Source organism: Protopterus annectens, chromosome 4.part0 (genome assembly GCF_019279795.1).
Source record: "Protopterus annectens isolate FY-2018-M chromosome 4.part0, PAN1.0, whole genome shotgun sequence".
Taxonomy (NCBI): Eukaryota; Metazoa; Chordata; order Ceratodontiformes; family Protopteridae; genus Protopterus; species Protopterus annectens.
In genome coordinates, this window is record NC_056733.1 from 170,877,003 (window position 1) to 170,896,774 (window position 19,772).

At 36.2% G+C, this 19,772-nt stretch overlaps 1 protein-coding gene across 4 annotated transcripts in view; it reads right to left on the reverse strand.

Annotated features, from left to right (window-relative positions):
* Nucleotides 1-19,772, reverse strand: part of MYOCD (myocardin) — a 191,388-nt gene that overhangs the window by 122,896 nt on the left and 48,720 nt on the right. For 3 of the 4 annotated variants that reach the window (XM_044068157.1, XM_044068154.1, XM_044068158.1), the window contains exon 2: nucleotides 12,945-13,010. The exons of the other annotated variant lie outside the window; for it this stretch is intronic. In XM_044068157.1, the coding sequence (XP_043924092.1) occupies nucleotides 12,945-13,010 (66 nt within the window). The remainder of the gene's footprint in view (nucleotides 1-12,944; nucleotides 13,011-19,772) is intronic. 4 annotated transcript variants of the gene reach the window in all.

Sequence of the window (19,772 nt, forward strand, 5' to 3'; positions counted from 1 at the left end):
AAAAAATGGATAAGTAGACGAGTAACATAACCTAGTCAATCGTTGTCATAAGTAGCATATGTCATGAAGACCTTGATGGCAATTAACTAAAAAAAAATCTTAACCTACTTTAGTCTTATGGATAGGCAAAAAAAGAAGAAAAACAGCATTGTTTTATTTTGGAACACACCTAAGTGCATGACTGAAACAACAAGTTATAACAACAAGCTAGCACGTTGCAGCTTACAGCTCTTTCATCTGGACCCACAAAGTTGGTATGATTAGTTATTAATAAAGGTTTCTAGTAAGATTGGCAGTTATAACATCTTGTCTGTTCACCAGGAATTGTTACCGCATTCTGAAAGTTTCAGTAGTTTTTTTTATGCAAGTCATTGGTTGCGCTATTAAAATACACAAGACTTGTCTTTTCTGAGTCATGTAGATCTTAGGCAAATACATTAATTTAAATATTAGGGTGCAGAAAACCCCAATAAAATAAATTAATTTAGAGTACAGAGACAAAATGATCCTTTCCTGACTGATTTTTCCCATAAACCACACAAGCAGTATATATATTCAGTGATGAGATACATTTGTAACATAACTCCTTTCCCTACTACAGAGATAGTGGTGTAGACCTCATGCATAAAGTCCCTCTTGATGTGGGTTTGTTGGACTAGTAATGTAGACCAGTTAGAGAACACACTCAAAAATGACAATTTATGGTTTTCAATAATTTGAAACATCATGAATATGTACTCCTTCTGACATTTTAATCATCTTTAGTATATGTCACCATATTTTAAAATTCTACTATGCTCTACAGCTGTTTTACATCTGTTTTCTTCTTGTCTTGCGTCCTTAACTGGACTAATGTCTATATTTAGATGCTATGTTTTTTTAACTGTATAATGCAAATAATAATGTGGAGCTTTTCTCCCCGGGCCTCTGCTAAAAACGGACCTGTGTCCAGTTGGACTCTCCCGGTCAACAAATGTAAATAAATAAATAAATAATAATAAATAAGAATGATCTAGTTAACTGTACTGGAATATGTACATTCTGCTTGCACTGTGACTTGTAACATTTTATTTTATAACTACTGTATTGGCTTAATGTGCAGTCTGAAGATCACTTGTCTGTGATGAATAAAGACTTGTTGCTTTGGAACACTACCTGGTTTTCATGATTTTTGGGAATTATTGTGCCTGAGCTCATCAACAAAGTTTAAGACCACTAGTTTCTCTGTTTTTTTCTTACTTAAAACACTATTTCTGTCCTCTTTTCATGTTTAGAAATGTTATTTTAAGAAACACAAAACATATTTTAGTTACCTGCTTACCTGAATGAGCATGTTGGCCTGTACTGCCCATCCCAGGCTATGCACTCTGCCCCTCAGAGGCTGCTAGTGATTCCTCTGGTGCATTTGGAAACATTTGGTCACTGCTCTTTTGTTTACTGTGCACTAAAGCTGAGGCACCTACAATACAACGGCTGCAGGAATGTTTAGGGTCAGCCTGCTTACACATATCTCAGGCCAAAGTATCTGAGTTGGAGTTCGGGGACAACTTTGTGGACTGCTCTCAAGACTTCTTTTAATGTCCTTGGGTAGTTAGAATTTTCAGCTGAAGCATTGTTTCATATTTTGTACTATATTATGTAGCATTTTGTATTTATATACTTTACTATTTTCTTGTATTGAGTCTTTGTTACTTGCTCTGCACTTTAATCAAATGTCTTACTTGTGCTTTGTCTTTGAAGTGCTATAATAAAAGTGATGTTGAAGTTGTTTGCTGTTTGTATATTTTCTTCATATAGTTTAAGTACATAAATGGCACTAGGCCTTCAAATTGTGTACCCAAAGCTTGCTATTAATGTTTCAAACTACTTTATGCTTTGTGCAAATTGCAAAGTTCCTATTCCATATAGATGTTGTCTGGGTTACAGTCTCCACTCCCTTCACTATGTGAAACAAAATCTAACAACAGGCAATAATACAGTCACCTGCTTATTTCACTGATTCTATCTATATATTAAAAAATAAACCTCAGGAAAGCCACAGTGACATCAAAGCATACTTAACCTCAGCTGTCAGCCATGTCGGCTGTGTCAGCTGGAGGGTAACATTCTCTTCATGAGGAAGGCATGCTAGTGACTTTACTTCAGGTTACTATTTGTTTGATAATGTTCATGACTAATATGGAAAAATCAAAACTCAAAATCCACACTGTGTTTGTCTTTAAACGTATCTATTACTTTATACCGCTCTAATATGTACATATTAAACTAAAAATGCAGCTCCTACTATACCTCTCTGTAGATGGATTTTTTTCACCTTTGTCACATCACAAAAAATGTTCCATAAACCTGAGAGCAATTCTGTGCCTGGATCTGTTAATTCTTTGTTAAAAACTAAAGCAATTGACAAAGCAGCAAATTAAAAGACTTCTTAGTAAACAACGATTCCATAGATCTCTTTTATTTATGTGCTTAACAGACCTCCCTGAAGATGATAAGCCGTACCTCTGGATTATATCTTTCTCTAGATGTGTGCTAATTTGGCATAATTTCCAAAGTACCTTCGGCCTTTGGAAACTGATGGCACTTAATGAAAGGTCTTGGAGATGCATGAAATGTTGGAAAATTATTTTATTACTCTTGATATACATCAGGAAAGCTATGACGTACAATTATCCAGATTGTGCAGAGTAGGGGAGCATATGTTTTTTGTCGGAAGAGAGTTTAAGGTGCCTGAGATGAACAATACCATCATAGAGATCTGTTAATAAAACAGGTAAACCGCCAAAAAGCATCGGTATTTATGAAATTCTGACAGCGCTTTTCTTTTAAAACCAATTAACACTGGTCACAACAGAGATGAAAGTACTGACTTTAATGATGTACATATACAAACTGAAGGCACATTACTAGTAATAAATTTAACAAGATATATTTCTGCAATTTTTTGTTAGGTATTGGCAAGTTGAATTCTAATCAGCTGTTGGTTATGAAAAACATTATAATATTCTATGTTTAATATATGTACCTTTATAAACTAGGAGCTACTGCTCAACTTTGTCACTTCAGGGTGAGGGACAAAGTCAAAACATTGAGGGATAAATGCTTCAAATGAGAGACTTTTTTATTTAATAGTACTACTGATTTAGAAAAAAATCCATCAGAATAAGAGGTTTAATGACTTATGTTTTATAAAGAATAACCATTTCTAGCTCTAAATGTTGAACATTATTCATACTATAACAATGTTGATGGCTAAGCAGGTAGCTGATTTGCCTGTAGTCCTGAAAAATCAGAAGGTTGTGGGTTCTATTCCCACACCAGCTGCTTGAAACATTCCCTAGTACTGACACTGCATTGCAACATAAGGGGATCCTGCACTCTTTTGGATGAAATGTTAAACTAAGGTTCCATCTGCTGAACTGGTAGTAGCTCATAGCTCAGGTGGGTGTAAAAGACTTCATTGCACTTATTAAAAACAGAACAGGTAGTTCCCTGACCAAATTTCCCTTAGTCAGTGTGAATTCCACCTCATGAGTCTCTTCTTAAAAGAGGCTTCTGGCCTAGTAGTTGTAACCTGGTCAACAAGATGTAAATAAATAAGGATCACATAATGAATAAATGAACAAATAAATACATGTATCAATCAGCATTGTTTAACTGCAAAATCACACATTTTATTAGGGGCAGAATAGAATTTTAAGGAAAGTCAGGGATGCCATGAAAACCTGAAAAGGTTTGGACTGTATTAAGGCTCTCTGTGAAAATGAAGATGCAGTGGTCTGTGGCGCTATGTTACCAATCAGAAGGCTATGAGTAAAACTAGGCTCCTTTCTGCAAGCACCAACATATATTAAGGTGTTCATAGCTGGGAGCTGTCAGGGCGGATGAAATACAAATGTCTTTTCATAATATATCCACTGTTTCTTAACACCTTTATTGAATTATCACTTAGTTACACCCATTTGTTCACCCAGTATTTCTGATAGAGTACTCTGCAGGGAATTTTTAAAGTCTGCTAACTCCTTACATTCCCAGAACATATGTTCACAGTTACCTCTTTCTTCCCCATCATGCCTGCAACATTTTGGCATCTACCTGAGGAAAAATTCTTTGGGTTCTGTTTGGAGTGCAAAAATACCTATGCAATCACTTCCAAGCAATAATCCTAAATCTTCTAGACTATGTTGCATATTTGGGAGTCATACAAATATCCTCCCATTGTTTCCTTGTGAATTGCTTATCCAGTCGCTCTTCCCAATTTTTTCTAACTTCCTCTGATTGGTTCCTATAATTCTTGTGCAACATTTTACATGCCCTAATTATCACTTTTTAAACAGCAGCTTCTGTTCTAGAACCTCTACCAGAACATGCCTTTCATGCGGGATCTCCAATCCCTTTTTCTATACTTTGATAGCAATCCCTGATAGGGATGGTAGTCTTTAGCCTGCAGCCCAAATGTCTTCTTGGCCTCTTCCCACTCTATTACCTGTCCCTCTTCTAGCTATTTGCTTTCAATACCTTGGTTCCTTTACCAGTTTTCTCCAGTAAATACCAGCCCCTCTTGTCTATTCTCTTTAGCCCTAGTTGCAGTCATCGCTACAGGCAAAATCTCCTTTCTCATTTCACATGTTGGCTTAGTTTTTAGAATATTTTCTGCAACTTTATAAATATAATATTTTGTATGGGTGTTGTTATTCTCCTTGAGGATCTGCATTCAAAATCCCACTCTCTCTTGTCTTGAATTTCTCCCTTGCTTCATCATCATCCCTTTCCACCTTGAATTATAACTTTCTGCTTGTGTTATGTACATGAGCCTTAGCTGTGTAGCTCTAAAGTATCCCTTAAAACAAGGTAATCCTAAACTACCTAGTTCTAGTGGGAGAATAAATTTATCTCACTTGACACCTAGCTTCTTCCCCTCCCAGATAAATTCCTTCAACTCTTTATTAATTATTGTCCACAACTTCTCCTGAATACATCAGCTGTTATCCATCCTTAGGCTGGGAGAGCTATGCAATATGCTCATGTAAATGTCATAACTTATGATGTTACTTTGGCAGTAGTTTGTAGTAGCATCCCTACCATCATCTTACGTACAGATCCTGGAGCAAAACCAAAGAATGGTATCTTTGATCACAGCCTCCCAATGCATAATATGTATACAGCACAAGAGATGTTTGTCTTACTCCTCCCCCAACCCCACCACTGCATAGCAAAAGCAAAGAGCTATTTACATCTCACAGATCACTACTCTTATAAAGTACAATTTACTCCTGAAGATTATTAGAACCAATGGCTACCTACAGGCCATGTTCCCAATTTAAATGTCTATATGGTTTCATATGAGAATACAGAGTGAAGGTTTTATTTATGGGTGAAAATTAGCTTCATGAAAGGATAATATTCTCAGTCTCACTCTTCACATTTAAAATGCACCCCTCGTAATCTAAAGTTAAATGAAAACAACTATCTTGTTCCAGCCTGCAGAAAAATTAGTGCTGCTTCTTAGCAAAATATTTGAATCTCTGTTTAGCATTCACTGTTTTATTGTCTACAGTTCCTCAGTTAATTAAACAGCTTTCCTTACTAAGGTGTGAACATTGTTAGATTCAGCCATGCCCAGTTTGGTTTGTAAACCTGACTTGCTCCATAACACTGATTAAGATAAATGCTATGGTTTTCTTCTCCCAAATTCTAGCTGAATCTTACAGCCTCCATTTTGAAATCAAAACCAAAGACAATGCTCCACTAGATATAGTTGTATACATGGAGCTTTCAGGATTCATTGTGAACTGCCTTAACTTCAATTAGTATATTAAATATTTTGGTTTCAAAACAAACAGAAAACTTGGCATACCTTCAAATCAAAACAAGTCACAATTAATGGAATCAGACTCAAAACTGGCAGGTTTTTCTTTTTATCTATATGTATATGTATATGTATGTTCTATGTGTCTTTAAAAACTTACAGCCCTTTCAATTTAATACTCTGAAACAGTGCCATAACAGAATACATTGATCTGCTGCAAGGCATGCTTACAGACACAGCACTGTGTCTCACTAAAAGTGATATATTTGTTACAGCTTTGTCAGTATGTTGACATAACACCTCTAAAAATGGCTTACTTGGTACTGTTCTTGACAAGTGCCATGAAGTCAGTGTTGTACTAGTGGTTCACTCATTCCCAAACAATTCACTTTGCTGGTGCATCACTTGCAAAAACTCCTACCACCTGAAATTATTTCAGAGGCTCAACATTGTCAAGATGCACAAACTTTAGAAGAACATTCCACTGTTCATTTAATAAACTACTCCTAAATTCCCCTTTCGGAAAAGGACTTTCCAAATATCACTTCTCAAGCTGGCCCTGTACTTGCAACTCATGTATCGCCTAATGACCACTTATGTGTATTTATAATCCTTTGCATCATCCCGGTGTGCAGTTTATTGGCAAAAGCAGCAGTAATTTGGTTTTCAGCTAGTTCTCCTGCAAACAGATCAAAATGTATATCCTTCGCTTTAGCTCTCTATACACACACAGTCTACAATGTTGAAATATATTGTTGCATATGGATGTCACTGCTTACAACTGTATCTTTGTTAGATGCTCCAAATGGAGCTTTTCTAAATGGACCATTATTAAAAATGGGTTATAATAAGTTGAAATTTCCTGATTAATAAATGCAAACAATTAAATAAATTAATAATAGTGAAAAAGAAGGGCATATATTTGAATATACATACTCAGAATTCATGAGCGGTGGTGGTGCTGTGGTAGCGTTGCCGCCTCACAGTTAGACGTTGCCCATTCGATTCTCAGTTAGAGCATCTTCTGTGTGGCGACATGCATGAGTGGGCGTTCCTTCATTGAAGGTTGTGCGTTAGGCCTGGCAAGCCAGCACGTCAAAATCTACTGCCAATCATTAGCAGACTGGAGTTCCGCTGTGGTGACCCCTAACCGGGAAAAGCCGAAAGAAAGAAACAAACAAACAAACTCAGAATTCATGAAACAAGTGAAGGGAGATTTAATAAATCTAGCCAGATGAACTGCCTAAAATAAGAGGTTAATTCCAGGCTTTTCAAAGGAGAAAGGATTCTAATAGTTAAACATGTAAAAGGTAATTGGGCCTGTCTGCTGTCTGAGAAGGACATCATCATCATCATCATCAAAGGAAAGTAAGGCTCATGAAGATAAAAAGAACGTAGGTGGCGTCCCCCCTCTTCCAACAAGGGAAAGCAATCACCTCTCAGAGAGAATTCATTTTCAGGGAAAATGATAGTGTCACTACTGAAAAAATGAAATATCTAGAAGTCATTCATATGATGCTGAATATGTTTTTTAAGTTGCAGATACTCATGAGAAATGAAATGAAATGCAATTTATATTACTTCCTCAATGCAATGTTCATCTGAAGGGTAGCATTATGCAACTGGAAATGACCCAGTACAAAATATATACACCTTATAATTTTCAACAAACCAAATGTTCACACAGCATGTGGTACACTATATTTTAATACCCCATCATACAGAATGAGGAAGTGTCAGAGTTATACTGTACTTTGTTGCCCAATATCTGGTATTGGTGTGGTACAAGTAGCATTTCATATTTAAACAAGTGGAATGTTCACAATATACCTTCTCCATGTAGTAGGAACATTGCATTATACCAGATATCATGACAGCATTGTTGTAATGGTGATTGACTCATCACTCCTGCAAATAATGCATATGGTATACAAAAGTGGTACTGGGGAACTGAAGAAGCAATGAATAGGATGCAGGTATAAAGTAAAGTATATTATAAAAAGTCCCTTTATGGAGAAATAAACATAAGCAGTGTACTGCAGGGAGTTCATAAGTTTCATCAGAGTTTAGAAAAGAAATTCAGACTGAAAAGCCGTACATGTTAAATGTCAACTTTACAACAGTTGTTTTAGAAAGGAATGCTGTAGAGTTTTCCAGATATTTTACTATAAACTTAGAAAAAAGTGGGTCTAAGGAGCCTCATCTTTTCTTGTTGTCATGAAGCTGCAGTACTTCTTCATATGAAAGGTAGATTCCCATCTACTGCCTTTGCACTTTCAAAGCATTGTGTCATCTGGTTTAATATTATTTGCAGTTTTACATTTTTAACTCTGTTCCATTTCACTGCATTAAACCTGTTTAAAACAGATATCGTATAATAAGAATTATAACAAATTTGGAGTAAAAACATGCAGTATTTGGAAAAAAGTGTGTGCATTTCATGGGGATCTTTTGGTAGATCTGACTTTTTGAAGCAGCTTTTGTGGGGTAAGATTTATGGAAATGTTATAATTTGGAACAGGTTCTGTGTATTACAGGAGAATCCTGTACGACTACTTAAAGCACATGAAATCAAACCATTATTCAATTAAATAAATTCCCAATTATTTAAATCCACTGAAAATCCAACACATGGCAGACAATGCCCATGGAGATAGCTTTGCCACTCAGTCTCCCTTAACTAAATATATCAACTCTGATGCAACACCTGAGAGAAGGTTATATTTAGTTAAAGGATATGAGCAAAAGAGCAATTTATTTCCAAATCATGCATAGTTCTGCAAACCCACAGCAATCACATAGGGTTTGACCAATCTGGTGGCATTAGATAGCATTGCATTTCAATAAATATTCTGCTTGTAATGTGATCATACAGTGCTTATTGTAAAGAGGTGTCTACTGCAAAACAGATGCAGAATACCTGCTTTGTTTTGTTTTATTTTCTCTAAATGTTTAAGGTTTCTAATGCCTTTGCAGGACTGGATCTGATTGCAGTGTTTGATGTTAACCAAGAATGCTCTTCAGAGCACTCACAATGTAGCTATTATTGTCTCCTCCTGCTGGACAAAGAAGCTTTAGCACTGTCACTATAGGTAATATTTACAGATGTGACTGTCACATATTAATACTATATGGTCATTATATGTAATATTTACAGATGTGAGTGTCACATATTAGTATTATATGGTCATTATAGGTAATATTTACAGATGTGGGTGTCACATATTAGTACTATATGGACAGAGGAGGGATAAATGGAATAACGCTAAGAGCAAAAAGGAAATTATAATGGTATATTGTGCCTTGGATTACAGTGAAATTGTATTATATGCAATGGCATGATAAACACCACAACTGCTGACAGTTCTAAGTTGTAAAAACACAGATGTTTTTGCAGGGGACTGGGCCTTTCTGCACACTCTACAGTGGGGGTGAAAGCTTTTCCATCACTGATCTCTCTATATATACTATCTCTGAGGCTGAACAATTTTGGAGTAAAAGGAAACGTTGTTTTCATTAAAATAATTCTTCCAAGTTAGTGCAATCTCAGAGTTAGTATATTTCAAAATAAGGGTGGAGGGGCAAAACTTATTATTTTGGCTAGGCTACAAATGGTCCTGTAGATCGACAGCCTAGTACTGACCTATGCATCTATGAACCACATGATGTAGGTAAAAGTAATGCAGTGAAAATGCCCAGAGGTAAGTTCCATCCTGGGGGTTATGGATAAACAAATCACATAACAAAAAAATTACAGACCAAAGATTCTTCTTTATAAATGCTGCATGGATCATTGAAAAGCTAGCATATGATTCCGTTACTATTATTGTGACATTTGCTATATACACTTATTTATAAGTAATTGCAATAAAGATGATTTATTCCTGTATGTGATAGCTCTTTTTGTCATGTTCAGTTATAACTACAGTTGTGTAGAGTCACTGCATCTTAATATCACAATATTGTCCACAAAGATTTAAAATTAAGCCATTCCTGTCTCTTTCACAAGGATGCACGTAATTTTCTCATTAAGCTGTGTATTTCTGGGACTAAATGGATGATTGTTCTTTAATTATTTACTCCAGAGAGGAGAATGTGTTTGTATTTGTGTCCATATTTGTGTCCGTACTTCTGTATTTATTTTTTAATAATTTTGCTTAAGATGTAGACAAGATAATACACGAGTAAGTCAGAATTTATACATGTTCAATGTACACACAGATATAGGTTGTTGATATAAACATCTGAGGCTTTACCCCCATTTTTTTTTTAGTTTTACTATATGCCACATATTGGCAGAATTAAAAGGAACTGAAGTGACACAATAAAGCTAATTGTCTATACCTTTTCAGTACTTGAATTTAAGATTATCTATAATTTTTAATGAATGCACCTTTTCTATTGTTTAAGAAAAAGGTCACTGCTTTATAAAAAAAATCTGCTCTGTTGAGAAGTGAACTGTTTCTGTTTCAATCAAACTGTGAAAATAGGTGTCTGTTTAGACCATTACCCTACTGGTCTGTTTGAGCTTCAGTTGTCTGAGGTTCAACCCATCGACGAACAGGAAATTACTATAGGACAGCTCTTCCAGAGTTGATGCGCTTTATGGGGGATTTTACTTCTTTGAGTTGGTTCAACCATGGAGTTGTTATATATAAGTTCCGTGTGTGGGAGGTGCAGGGGGAGGCTTGCCTCTCTACAATAAACAATTCAAAAACTGTTTCTCAGCTTTGTTTTCAGTGAATGCAGTTCAAGGATTCCAGTCCTTTGTGCATTCGCTTTCATCCACTCATAGTAGAAGCCTATTTAAACATATTGAGAATCGAATCTTGTGGAAAACGGTGACAAAGCAACCACAAAAGCATTAACTAAGTTCTGCTTTTTATTTCAGTGATTATTTCTGATGCTCTATAAGGATGCACCCCATGAACTAGATGTGTTTGGGGATGTGGGGCCCCTGCAATGCTTTCTGGCAATGTGCCACTTGAAAGAATGGAGCCACCTGTATTTCATACTAATTTGTTTACGCGTTTTGCTTGCCTTCTTTGTTTAGAAATCACATATAAAATGGCTAGATTGTCAGATACTACACACTAGGTAGAAGGTAAGTCAGAGTTGAGCAAAAGAAATGTCAAACAGTCATTTGGGCCAGTTCTGAGTTTGCTGGGGAGGATTTTGTTATATTTTTGGGGCTAGCGTACAGGTTAATCCTTGGGGCACAGATATATGTAGTTGATGATGATGTCTATTTATCATCTATCTATCTATCTATCTATCTATCTATCTATCTATCTATCTATCTATCTATCTATCTATCTATCTGTCTATCTATCTATCTATCTATCTATCTATCTATCTATCTATCTATCTATCTATCTATCTGTCTAACTATCTAGCTAAAGCCCTATGATCTGCAAGTGATGGTAATACCTTTCCAAAAACTACTATCAAAGACAGAGTTACTGCTACCTGATACAGAGGTAGAGGTCCACTCTCTCAGCAAAAAATTCTAAAGTAAATGTTGCTCCTCATGCCTGTATGTGTAACAATTCTCCCATTGTGTAGCTATCTATCTATCTATATATAATATAATATATATATATATATATATATATATATATATATATATATATATATATATATATAGTATGTAAGAGTGGTACAGGATATGTATGAGGGTAGTGTGATAGCGGTGAGGTCTGCAGTGGGAGTGACAGATGCGTTTAAGGTGGAGGTGGGGTTACATCAAGGATCAGCTCTGAGCCCTTTCTTATTTGCAATAGTGATGGACAGGTTGACAGACGAGATCAGACAGGAGTCCCCGTGGACTATGATGTTTGCAGATGACATTGTGATCTGTAGTGAGAGTAGGGAACAGGTGCAGGAGACCCTGGAGAGATGGAGATATGCTCTAGAGAGAAGAGGAATGAAGGTCAGCAGGACTAAGACAGAATATATGTGTGTGAATGAGAGGGAGGATAGAGGAATGGTGAGGATGCAAGGAGTAGAGGTGGCGAAGGTGGATGAGTTTGAATACTTGGGGTCAATAGTTCAGAGTAACAGTGAGTGTGGAAGAGAGTTGAAGAAGAGAGTACAGGCAGGATAGAGTGGGTGGACAAGAGTGTCAGGAGTGATTTGTGACAGATGAGTACCTGTAAGAGTGAAAGGGAAGGTCTACAAGAGGGTAGTGAGACCAGCTATGTTATATGGGTTGGAGACATTGGCATTGACAAAAAGGCAGGAGTTAGAGCTGGATGTGGCAGAGTTAAAGATGTTAAGATTTGCACTGGGTGTGATGAGGGTGGACAGGTTTAGGAATAAGTATATTAGAGGGTCAGCCCAGGTTGGAAGGTTTGGAGACAAAGCCAGAGAGGCAAGATTACGTTGGTTTGGACATGTGCTGATGAGGGATGCTGAGTATTTTGGGAAAAAGATGCTAAGGATGAAGCTACCAGGTAACAGGAAAAGAGGAAGGCCTAAGATAAGGTTTATGGATGTGGTAAGAGAGGACATGCAGGTGATTGGTGTGACAGAGCAAGATGCAGAGGACAGAAAGAAATGGAAACAGGTGATCCGTTGTGGCGACCCCTAACGGGAACAGCCGAAAGAAGATGATAATGATATATATATATATATATATATATATATATATATATATATATATATATATATAGATATAAAACTCATACTCCTAGCACCTTGAGGTAAGTACCTTCTTTGCTGGGAGTGTATATGTTAGCCGTCAAGCTTTTGTAGCCTCCATTTGTTAAATACTGCACTGTAGAAAGAAGTCAAAATTGTCATTTTCTAAAGTTGCCACTTGCTTGATGGGCCCATATTTCCCTTCTTTATAAAGGTTCTCTATTTTCTACATTAAGGTAAGTCTGTTTTGTACAAAGAACATGCATACACACACATGCATACATGCACACACACATGCATATGCATATACAGGCATGGACATATATTCATAGCACTGGCTTAGAAACTGGTTGCATACAACCTGAATTCACATTTAAGTAAAGCATAGAAAACAATAAACAGAGATCCTAAATACAGTACAAAATAAACACAACCTAGCATTTGACTACCTTACAGACTCACACAAGGGGTGAAATTTATTCAGAAAACTCACGAGGCATGATGCCTTGCTCTGCCAGCTGCTCCCGTGTCCTTCTCTGCTGAAGCCGCAATTGTAGAACTGTTAGAAAAATTAAAAAAGTCAGGCAGCTAGCTTTACCTTATAGTGCTCTTACTTTCTAACATGAGATTCAATAGATTTTTTTCCCTTTGGCACAAGAAAACACTGGCGCCTTTGGCTTGAGAATGCATTTTCTGACGGGTCATCCTTTATTTGCAAAACAGAACAGACTGCTATTAATGACTGTTTCAACAACATTTTTTTTCCACAGGGTTAGTGAATCTTACTTAAAAAGTTTAGTCCCAGGAAAAAAAAAAAAGAAATTGGATGCATTTTCTACAACAGGGCCATTGCTTTGTATTAAGAATTAATAAAAGTCTGAAAACTGACAACCTCCTCCACAGACAAGATTTTTGCAGGGAGTAGTTTTGTAGTATTTGCCATTGCTGGCTTTTATCATATTATCAGCAGATGCACCTTTCAAATTCTGGCAAGAAAACAATCTTTAAAATGCTCTTGGACTTCACTTGAGATATTTATACATCTGGCTAAAGGAAAGGGGCAGGCTCCACTAAGAATGAGACGTATTTTAAGAGGACAAGTGCCTTATCCTGAAAAAAAAAAAACATGTAGATTTTGTTGTAGTAAAGCTCTGACAGTGACTGTCCAGCTTATAAAGTACAAACATATACCTACCAGTGCAGGATAAAGAGCATGTGGGAAGTGTGGCTTATGAAAGAACTTAGCAAAACAGGATATCGGCCTACTATAAACATAGTTTTAGTATATAAACAAAACTTTTTTCAGTTTTTATTTTCAGTGTGTGGTCCAAATGGGGCCAACATGTTATACAGCAAAAGCAATATAGATCTCCATTTTCTATTTATCATATCAATTATAGACACTGTCCCTTAGTCAAGCTGGTGATAATATTTTATGCTGATCCCTGTTTATTTCTCTTCTCTGTTTTAGATACTGGATTTGGAATTACCTTTGGTACCTCTTAAATTGCAGCAGTCCCATATATTAAGGTATTCATAGCCCTTTATACATGAAAAGCATGTTAGGAAATGACTAGCATGATATTATGGGACTGTGGCAGTTTTTATGTGGTACACTCAGCATTTGGACACAGGTTTCAATTTGTCTGAGGCTTGATAATGACTTGCCACAGTGCCTGTCTTGTCAGTCCATATTTCCAGATTACTTTTCTTTTCAGATGTAGACTGTACTTTAACTAAGTGTATCACTGTGTAATAGAGGTACAGAATACTATTGTGGCATATTTAATAAATAACACATATGTGCATACTTACAGTTTTAAAATCAGTATTTGAACTGAAATAATGCACAGCTCTACAATATTTCATAGGTAGAGCACCAGTATGACATTTGTAATTCAATAGCAATTTTTAAACTATCCAGTGGATGACTGGGGTTAGGCTATAATAAATGGTATGACAGCAGGGGCACAAAGCGCACTCATTGCTACATGAGTGATGTACCCTGGGTCAACATTCACCCAAAAACAGGTGAAGCCCATGGGTAAATGGAAGAAATAAGTATGTCTGATTGGGGAGAGGTTAGATCTGGTCAGCAGACATGAGGACAAAAACTAAATAGAAAAACTCGGCAATGTGCTGTTATCATCTATTGTGTTTAAAATAAATTGCATGGCTGATGAGTTAAGGTGTATAAAAATCATACAGATTTACATGACCTAAATTAAATTGAATAAAATAACCCAACCAAGCCTTACAATGGTCAGCTCCCTGAGTATGTCTTATAGGTTAGTGTTTATTTTCATTTGAGTCTATATTTAGTAAAAGAGCATTTCATGAAGCCTGTTATACCTGCTTTTAAATCCAAGGTTTGCAAAGTTACCTGAAATAAAATAAAAAATTAAATATGAATAAGTTTTGTTTATCAGTAAAACAAGTATACACACACACACACACACACACACACACACACACACACACACACACACACACACACACACATATATATAGGTCTACTTCATGACCTAAATTTCATTTGACTGAAATTCATTTAACTGAGACCAAAGCACTGAAAGTTCAAAAGACTGAAAACTCATTTGACTGAAACTCATAACACTGACACATTAAAGTAAAAGGTATATGCCCTTTTCCCCACTATAGAGTGATCATGGAGTTAGTATATATAGTTAGGGTATGTGTGTGGGGGGCACAACCCCCACATTGGGGGAGAGAGGGGCGAAGAACCCACATAGTTTAGGTAAATATTGTTTTCTGCAAAGAGTTATTCATTGCGGTTATAAATATCCACGTGTATGGTTTAAAATGCAAAAAGTATGTGAGGGGCTTCGCCCCCACACCCCCCTAACTATATATACTAACTCCAAGATCTTACTACAGTGGGGAAAAGGGCATATAATTTTTACTTTAATGTGTCAGTGTTATGAGTTTCAGTCAAATGAGTTTTTAGTCTTTTAAACTTTCAGTGTTTTGGTCTCAGTCAAATGAATTTCAGTCAAATGAAATTTAGGTCATATGAAGTAGACCCTATATATATATATATATATATATATATATATGTGTGTGTGTGTGTGTGTGTGTGTGTGTGTGTGTGTGTGTGTGTATGTGTGTGTGTGTGTATAGGACCCAAACAATATGCCAGCATGTACAAACTTCAATATGTAAATTATTGCCTTAAAAGATTGAAGCAAAAACCACTGATCCATAAAGGATTGAAAAAAACATTAAACCAGTGTTTTTGCAGAGGGGTGAGCCTTGCTGGACCTCCATACCCCCTGCTAATTATAAATACAAACACCAAGACTGCACTACAGTGGGGAAAGGGCATATTCCCTGATCCTCACTGTACCATGATCTCTTAGTATAAAAACTTGGTATTTTTTGAATAGTTGAATTTTGATCAACTGTTCTGACTTTTCCACCATCAATGAAAACAGACATTGACAAAATGATATGTTTCCATATATATCCATATATCTATAGCTATCTATCTGTATGTATATATGTATACACACACACACACACACACACACACACACACACACACACACACACACACACACACACACACACACGCACACACGCACACACACACACACACACACACACACACACACACACACACACACACACACACACACACACACACACACACACACACTCGCGCGCGTAAGTACACATACATATGCATGCCTCCATTGTCGCACGCAAGCACACACATATGTATGCTTCCTTTGCCTAACTGTGTGACTCTGAGCAAGTCACTTAACTAGGCACTGCTCCTGGTCTGAGTCTGAAAAAGGTCCATGGAGATCAGTGCTCTACTCCAGAAAATAAATACAAATAAAATAAAATAAATAAATAAATATGCACTTGTGTGTCTCTGTATATATACAGACAAACAGACACACACATGTCTAAGGGTTGGGAGGGTGGCCTAATGGTTAAGGTGTTTGCCTTACAAACACAAGGTGCAGGGTTTGTGTCTCACAAGGGATAATTGGCTAGGCTTAAAATGGCTCACAAGGGCAGTTAGCTTAGTGCTAATCTATGAACCTATGAATATATCTGTACCTTTCAAACTCTTAGCCCAAGAAATCTGGGCAAACCTGACATAATGGGGATACAAACGTCCAAAAATAGGGATAGATTTTAAATATTGCTCTTATAAACTTAGAAAGGTATGTATTAAACTGCATTTTCTAAATGATATGAAGTCTGTAGCTCAAACGTATGACATTATTTACTAATTTCATTCCTGAGATCATCCCAGTGATTTGCCAGAAAACCAAAAATATTATGAGGAACAGACCAAAATTCTGAGGCAAAAATCTGGACGTTCTGTGAAAATTTGGACAGTTGAGAGGTATGCATATATATATATATATATATATATATATATATATATATATATATATTTGTACCCATCTATCTATCTATCTATAGACATTTAGGCAGTCTTTTTGCTGCATTGAAAGGTAACTAATATTTTAACCAGTTTGTTATCACCTAGATGTGTTTCTTATAAGCAATACATCTTGCTTTTGAGTAAATGTAAATAATTCATAATATATAATATTTTCCACAGGTGTGTGAAGCAGTTCCATTATAAATACAATGAAAACTATATGTACCAATTTCATTTTCATGCCAGTAAATTCTATTTCATTGGTGTTGTTTAATTGATGACAGAAATATTGTGTGGAATTGTTTTAAACTAATTGACTAATTCTAAGGAAATGTAATGAATTTTAGTAACTATTGTTCAAAATCTCTGAAAAGCTTCCCTTTTAACACATCAAAACAAATAAGTACACATTAACAAATTAAAGAAAGCATTAAAGATAAGCTCCAAACTGTCATACAAACAAGCCCTAAAACCAAAGACATATTATTAAAGCTCTGGTTTATGCAGTAATTTTGAGGACTGCATGGAATTTTAAATTAAGAAGTGAATGAAGTTTAAATATGGAGAAAACTGAGTTTGAGGTATAGATGCTTCAACTAAAAGCATTTGAAAGGAAAATTGCTTGCATTTTGGATAGTATTTTGGAGAATGGTAGAAACTCAAGATTTTAAATGATGTCCTTGCCACCACCAGTAATGATGCAGATTGCATGGGATACAGATAATGTGATGTGAATATTCAGTAGTACTTAACTCTCTGGCCACCCATTTATTAACATGCTCAAGGCATATGAGATCATAATCGAGTAAGCTAAGATAAAAGGAACTGCAATAGCCTAGTTCTGTCAAATCCGTGCATGAAAAACTGCGTTAAATATGGGAAATATTCTGTTGGTATGCCTGTGATATCAACACATGTATGTATTCTGTTTGTATGCCTGTAACATCAAAGCATATAGATAGACTTTAGGGTGGGCATGTGAATGCTGACACTTACATATCCACTTTGGCAACATTACACATGTTGCATGAAGGATAAATGGAGTGATTGTGGAGGCCTTGCTCAGGTCTCCCAGAATCACTGGAGCTAAGGATCAGCAGCATTTAACCCATCAGTACAAGGGATCACCACAATCTAATGATGAAGACCATATGTAATAGGATATATGTCACATTGGCCAGTTACCTTACCCTACCATGAGGTAAGACTAGGTAGAATGTGGGGAAATTGTAAGTTCCCTGTAGGCTGACCCCTCAAGATTATGTGCTGGGCTAGGCTGGTAGAAAGGCCTTGGGAAATGAAAAAACAAAATGTATTCAGGATTACTGCATGAGTATACTTACCAGAAATTTCAAACAAATAAATAATGCACACTAAACTGTACTTTACCATATGATATAATCACAGCTTGAGATCTGCTAGACAAGGGTTCATTTTTGTTGTTTGTTGTTACATAATATCAAAACAGGCATGGAATGTGCTTAGCCATTTGGCTTCTGAAATTCCAGAAATTTGCAGTTGCTACTTTGGTATAATATCCTCAACTGATGTATCGAGTAATGTTACTGTTTTCATGCACTGAACTCTGAACAGGAAGATATTTCTTCTTGTCCAGTTAACTAGCAAGACATAATATAATGGCAATAAGGTGAAGTGCACATTATATTAGTCAAGCAAATGCAGATATCCTCAACTAATAGTAACAAATAGAAGACAAATTAAGTACATTTCTTAAGTGACTGGTTTCAGTTGCTGACAGCATAGAGAGAAAGATCACAAATTTTCAGAAGAAGGTTTATACATTAATAGAAAGCAGTGCCTAACAATGAATTTGAAAGGCAAATTGTTTTATTAGGACCACCTCCATTCCATTTAAAAAGCTGACTTAACTTGTTTATATATTCACCAGCCAAGTGATAAAGATAAATTAATGTGACAGCTTGCATACACCATGTGCAGTTCATTATATCTCAAGACAGAAAAGCTGAAACAAACTCTTGCTTTGACCTTTTTATATCCAGAGATGTCACCAGTGCAAATAAGTCAGCTGTGGCTGCCTTCCTTATGTACTTTATGAAGTGTTGTTTTTGACATACAGTGTCTGTCCCATGAGATGTCATAGATTATAGGTGATATTTCCAGGGATGAAGAGCACCAAAACAAACTGTTATAAAATTAAATGATGACAACTGCCAAGAAGTGTTTTTATGCTCTCGAGAACTGGCCTGTACACTTGGTTAGTGAATGTATGCTCTGCTGTGTTTAAGGGAGGCATTCAGTTGGGAATGATTTGAAGGTCCTGTGGGAAGCATAGTGAATTATGTTATAAATGTAATGATCAGGCTCATATTTATTTAATACTCAAGCTTTCTTAACTTGGAAATGGTTACAAAGTGTCCTATTTTTAGTGGTGGCTGAACTATTGTGAGTAATGTTGAAAAAAAACTGCACATTCACATGTTAAGACTGAATAGAAGAGTACAGCTAACAGCACATAAACAAAATAAAGTGCCGGATTGTAAGAGCAGATGACTATGGCTGTGGGTGAGAAGGTAGTGAGGTGAGATGATTTCTAGCTGGTATTAAGTGAACTAGGCCCTAGGATGGTGGATGGTCAGATGGTATGAAAGCTGACTGCACTGGCTAGCCCAGGAGCATGATGCGTGGGCCTTTGCTGTTTGTCTATTTATTTATTTAGATTTCTTCTACTAAATTGGGTTGTGTCCTAATTTTTCAGTGAAGGCTTACAGAGAAATCCTCCAGGTGTAAATAAAGAAAAAGGCAACTATATTGTAACATTACAGATACTGACATTATAGATAAGGAACTTGAATTATAAATATAATGTCTTTAGTGTGGACTAGAAAATCTGGGAGGCCTTAAACATCTTTGGGG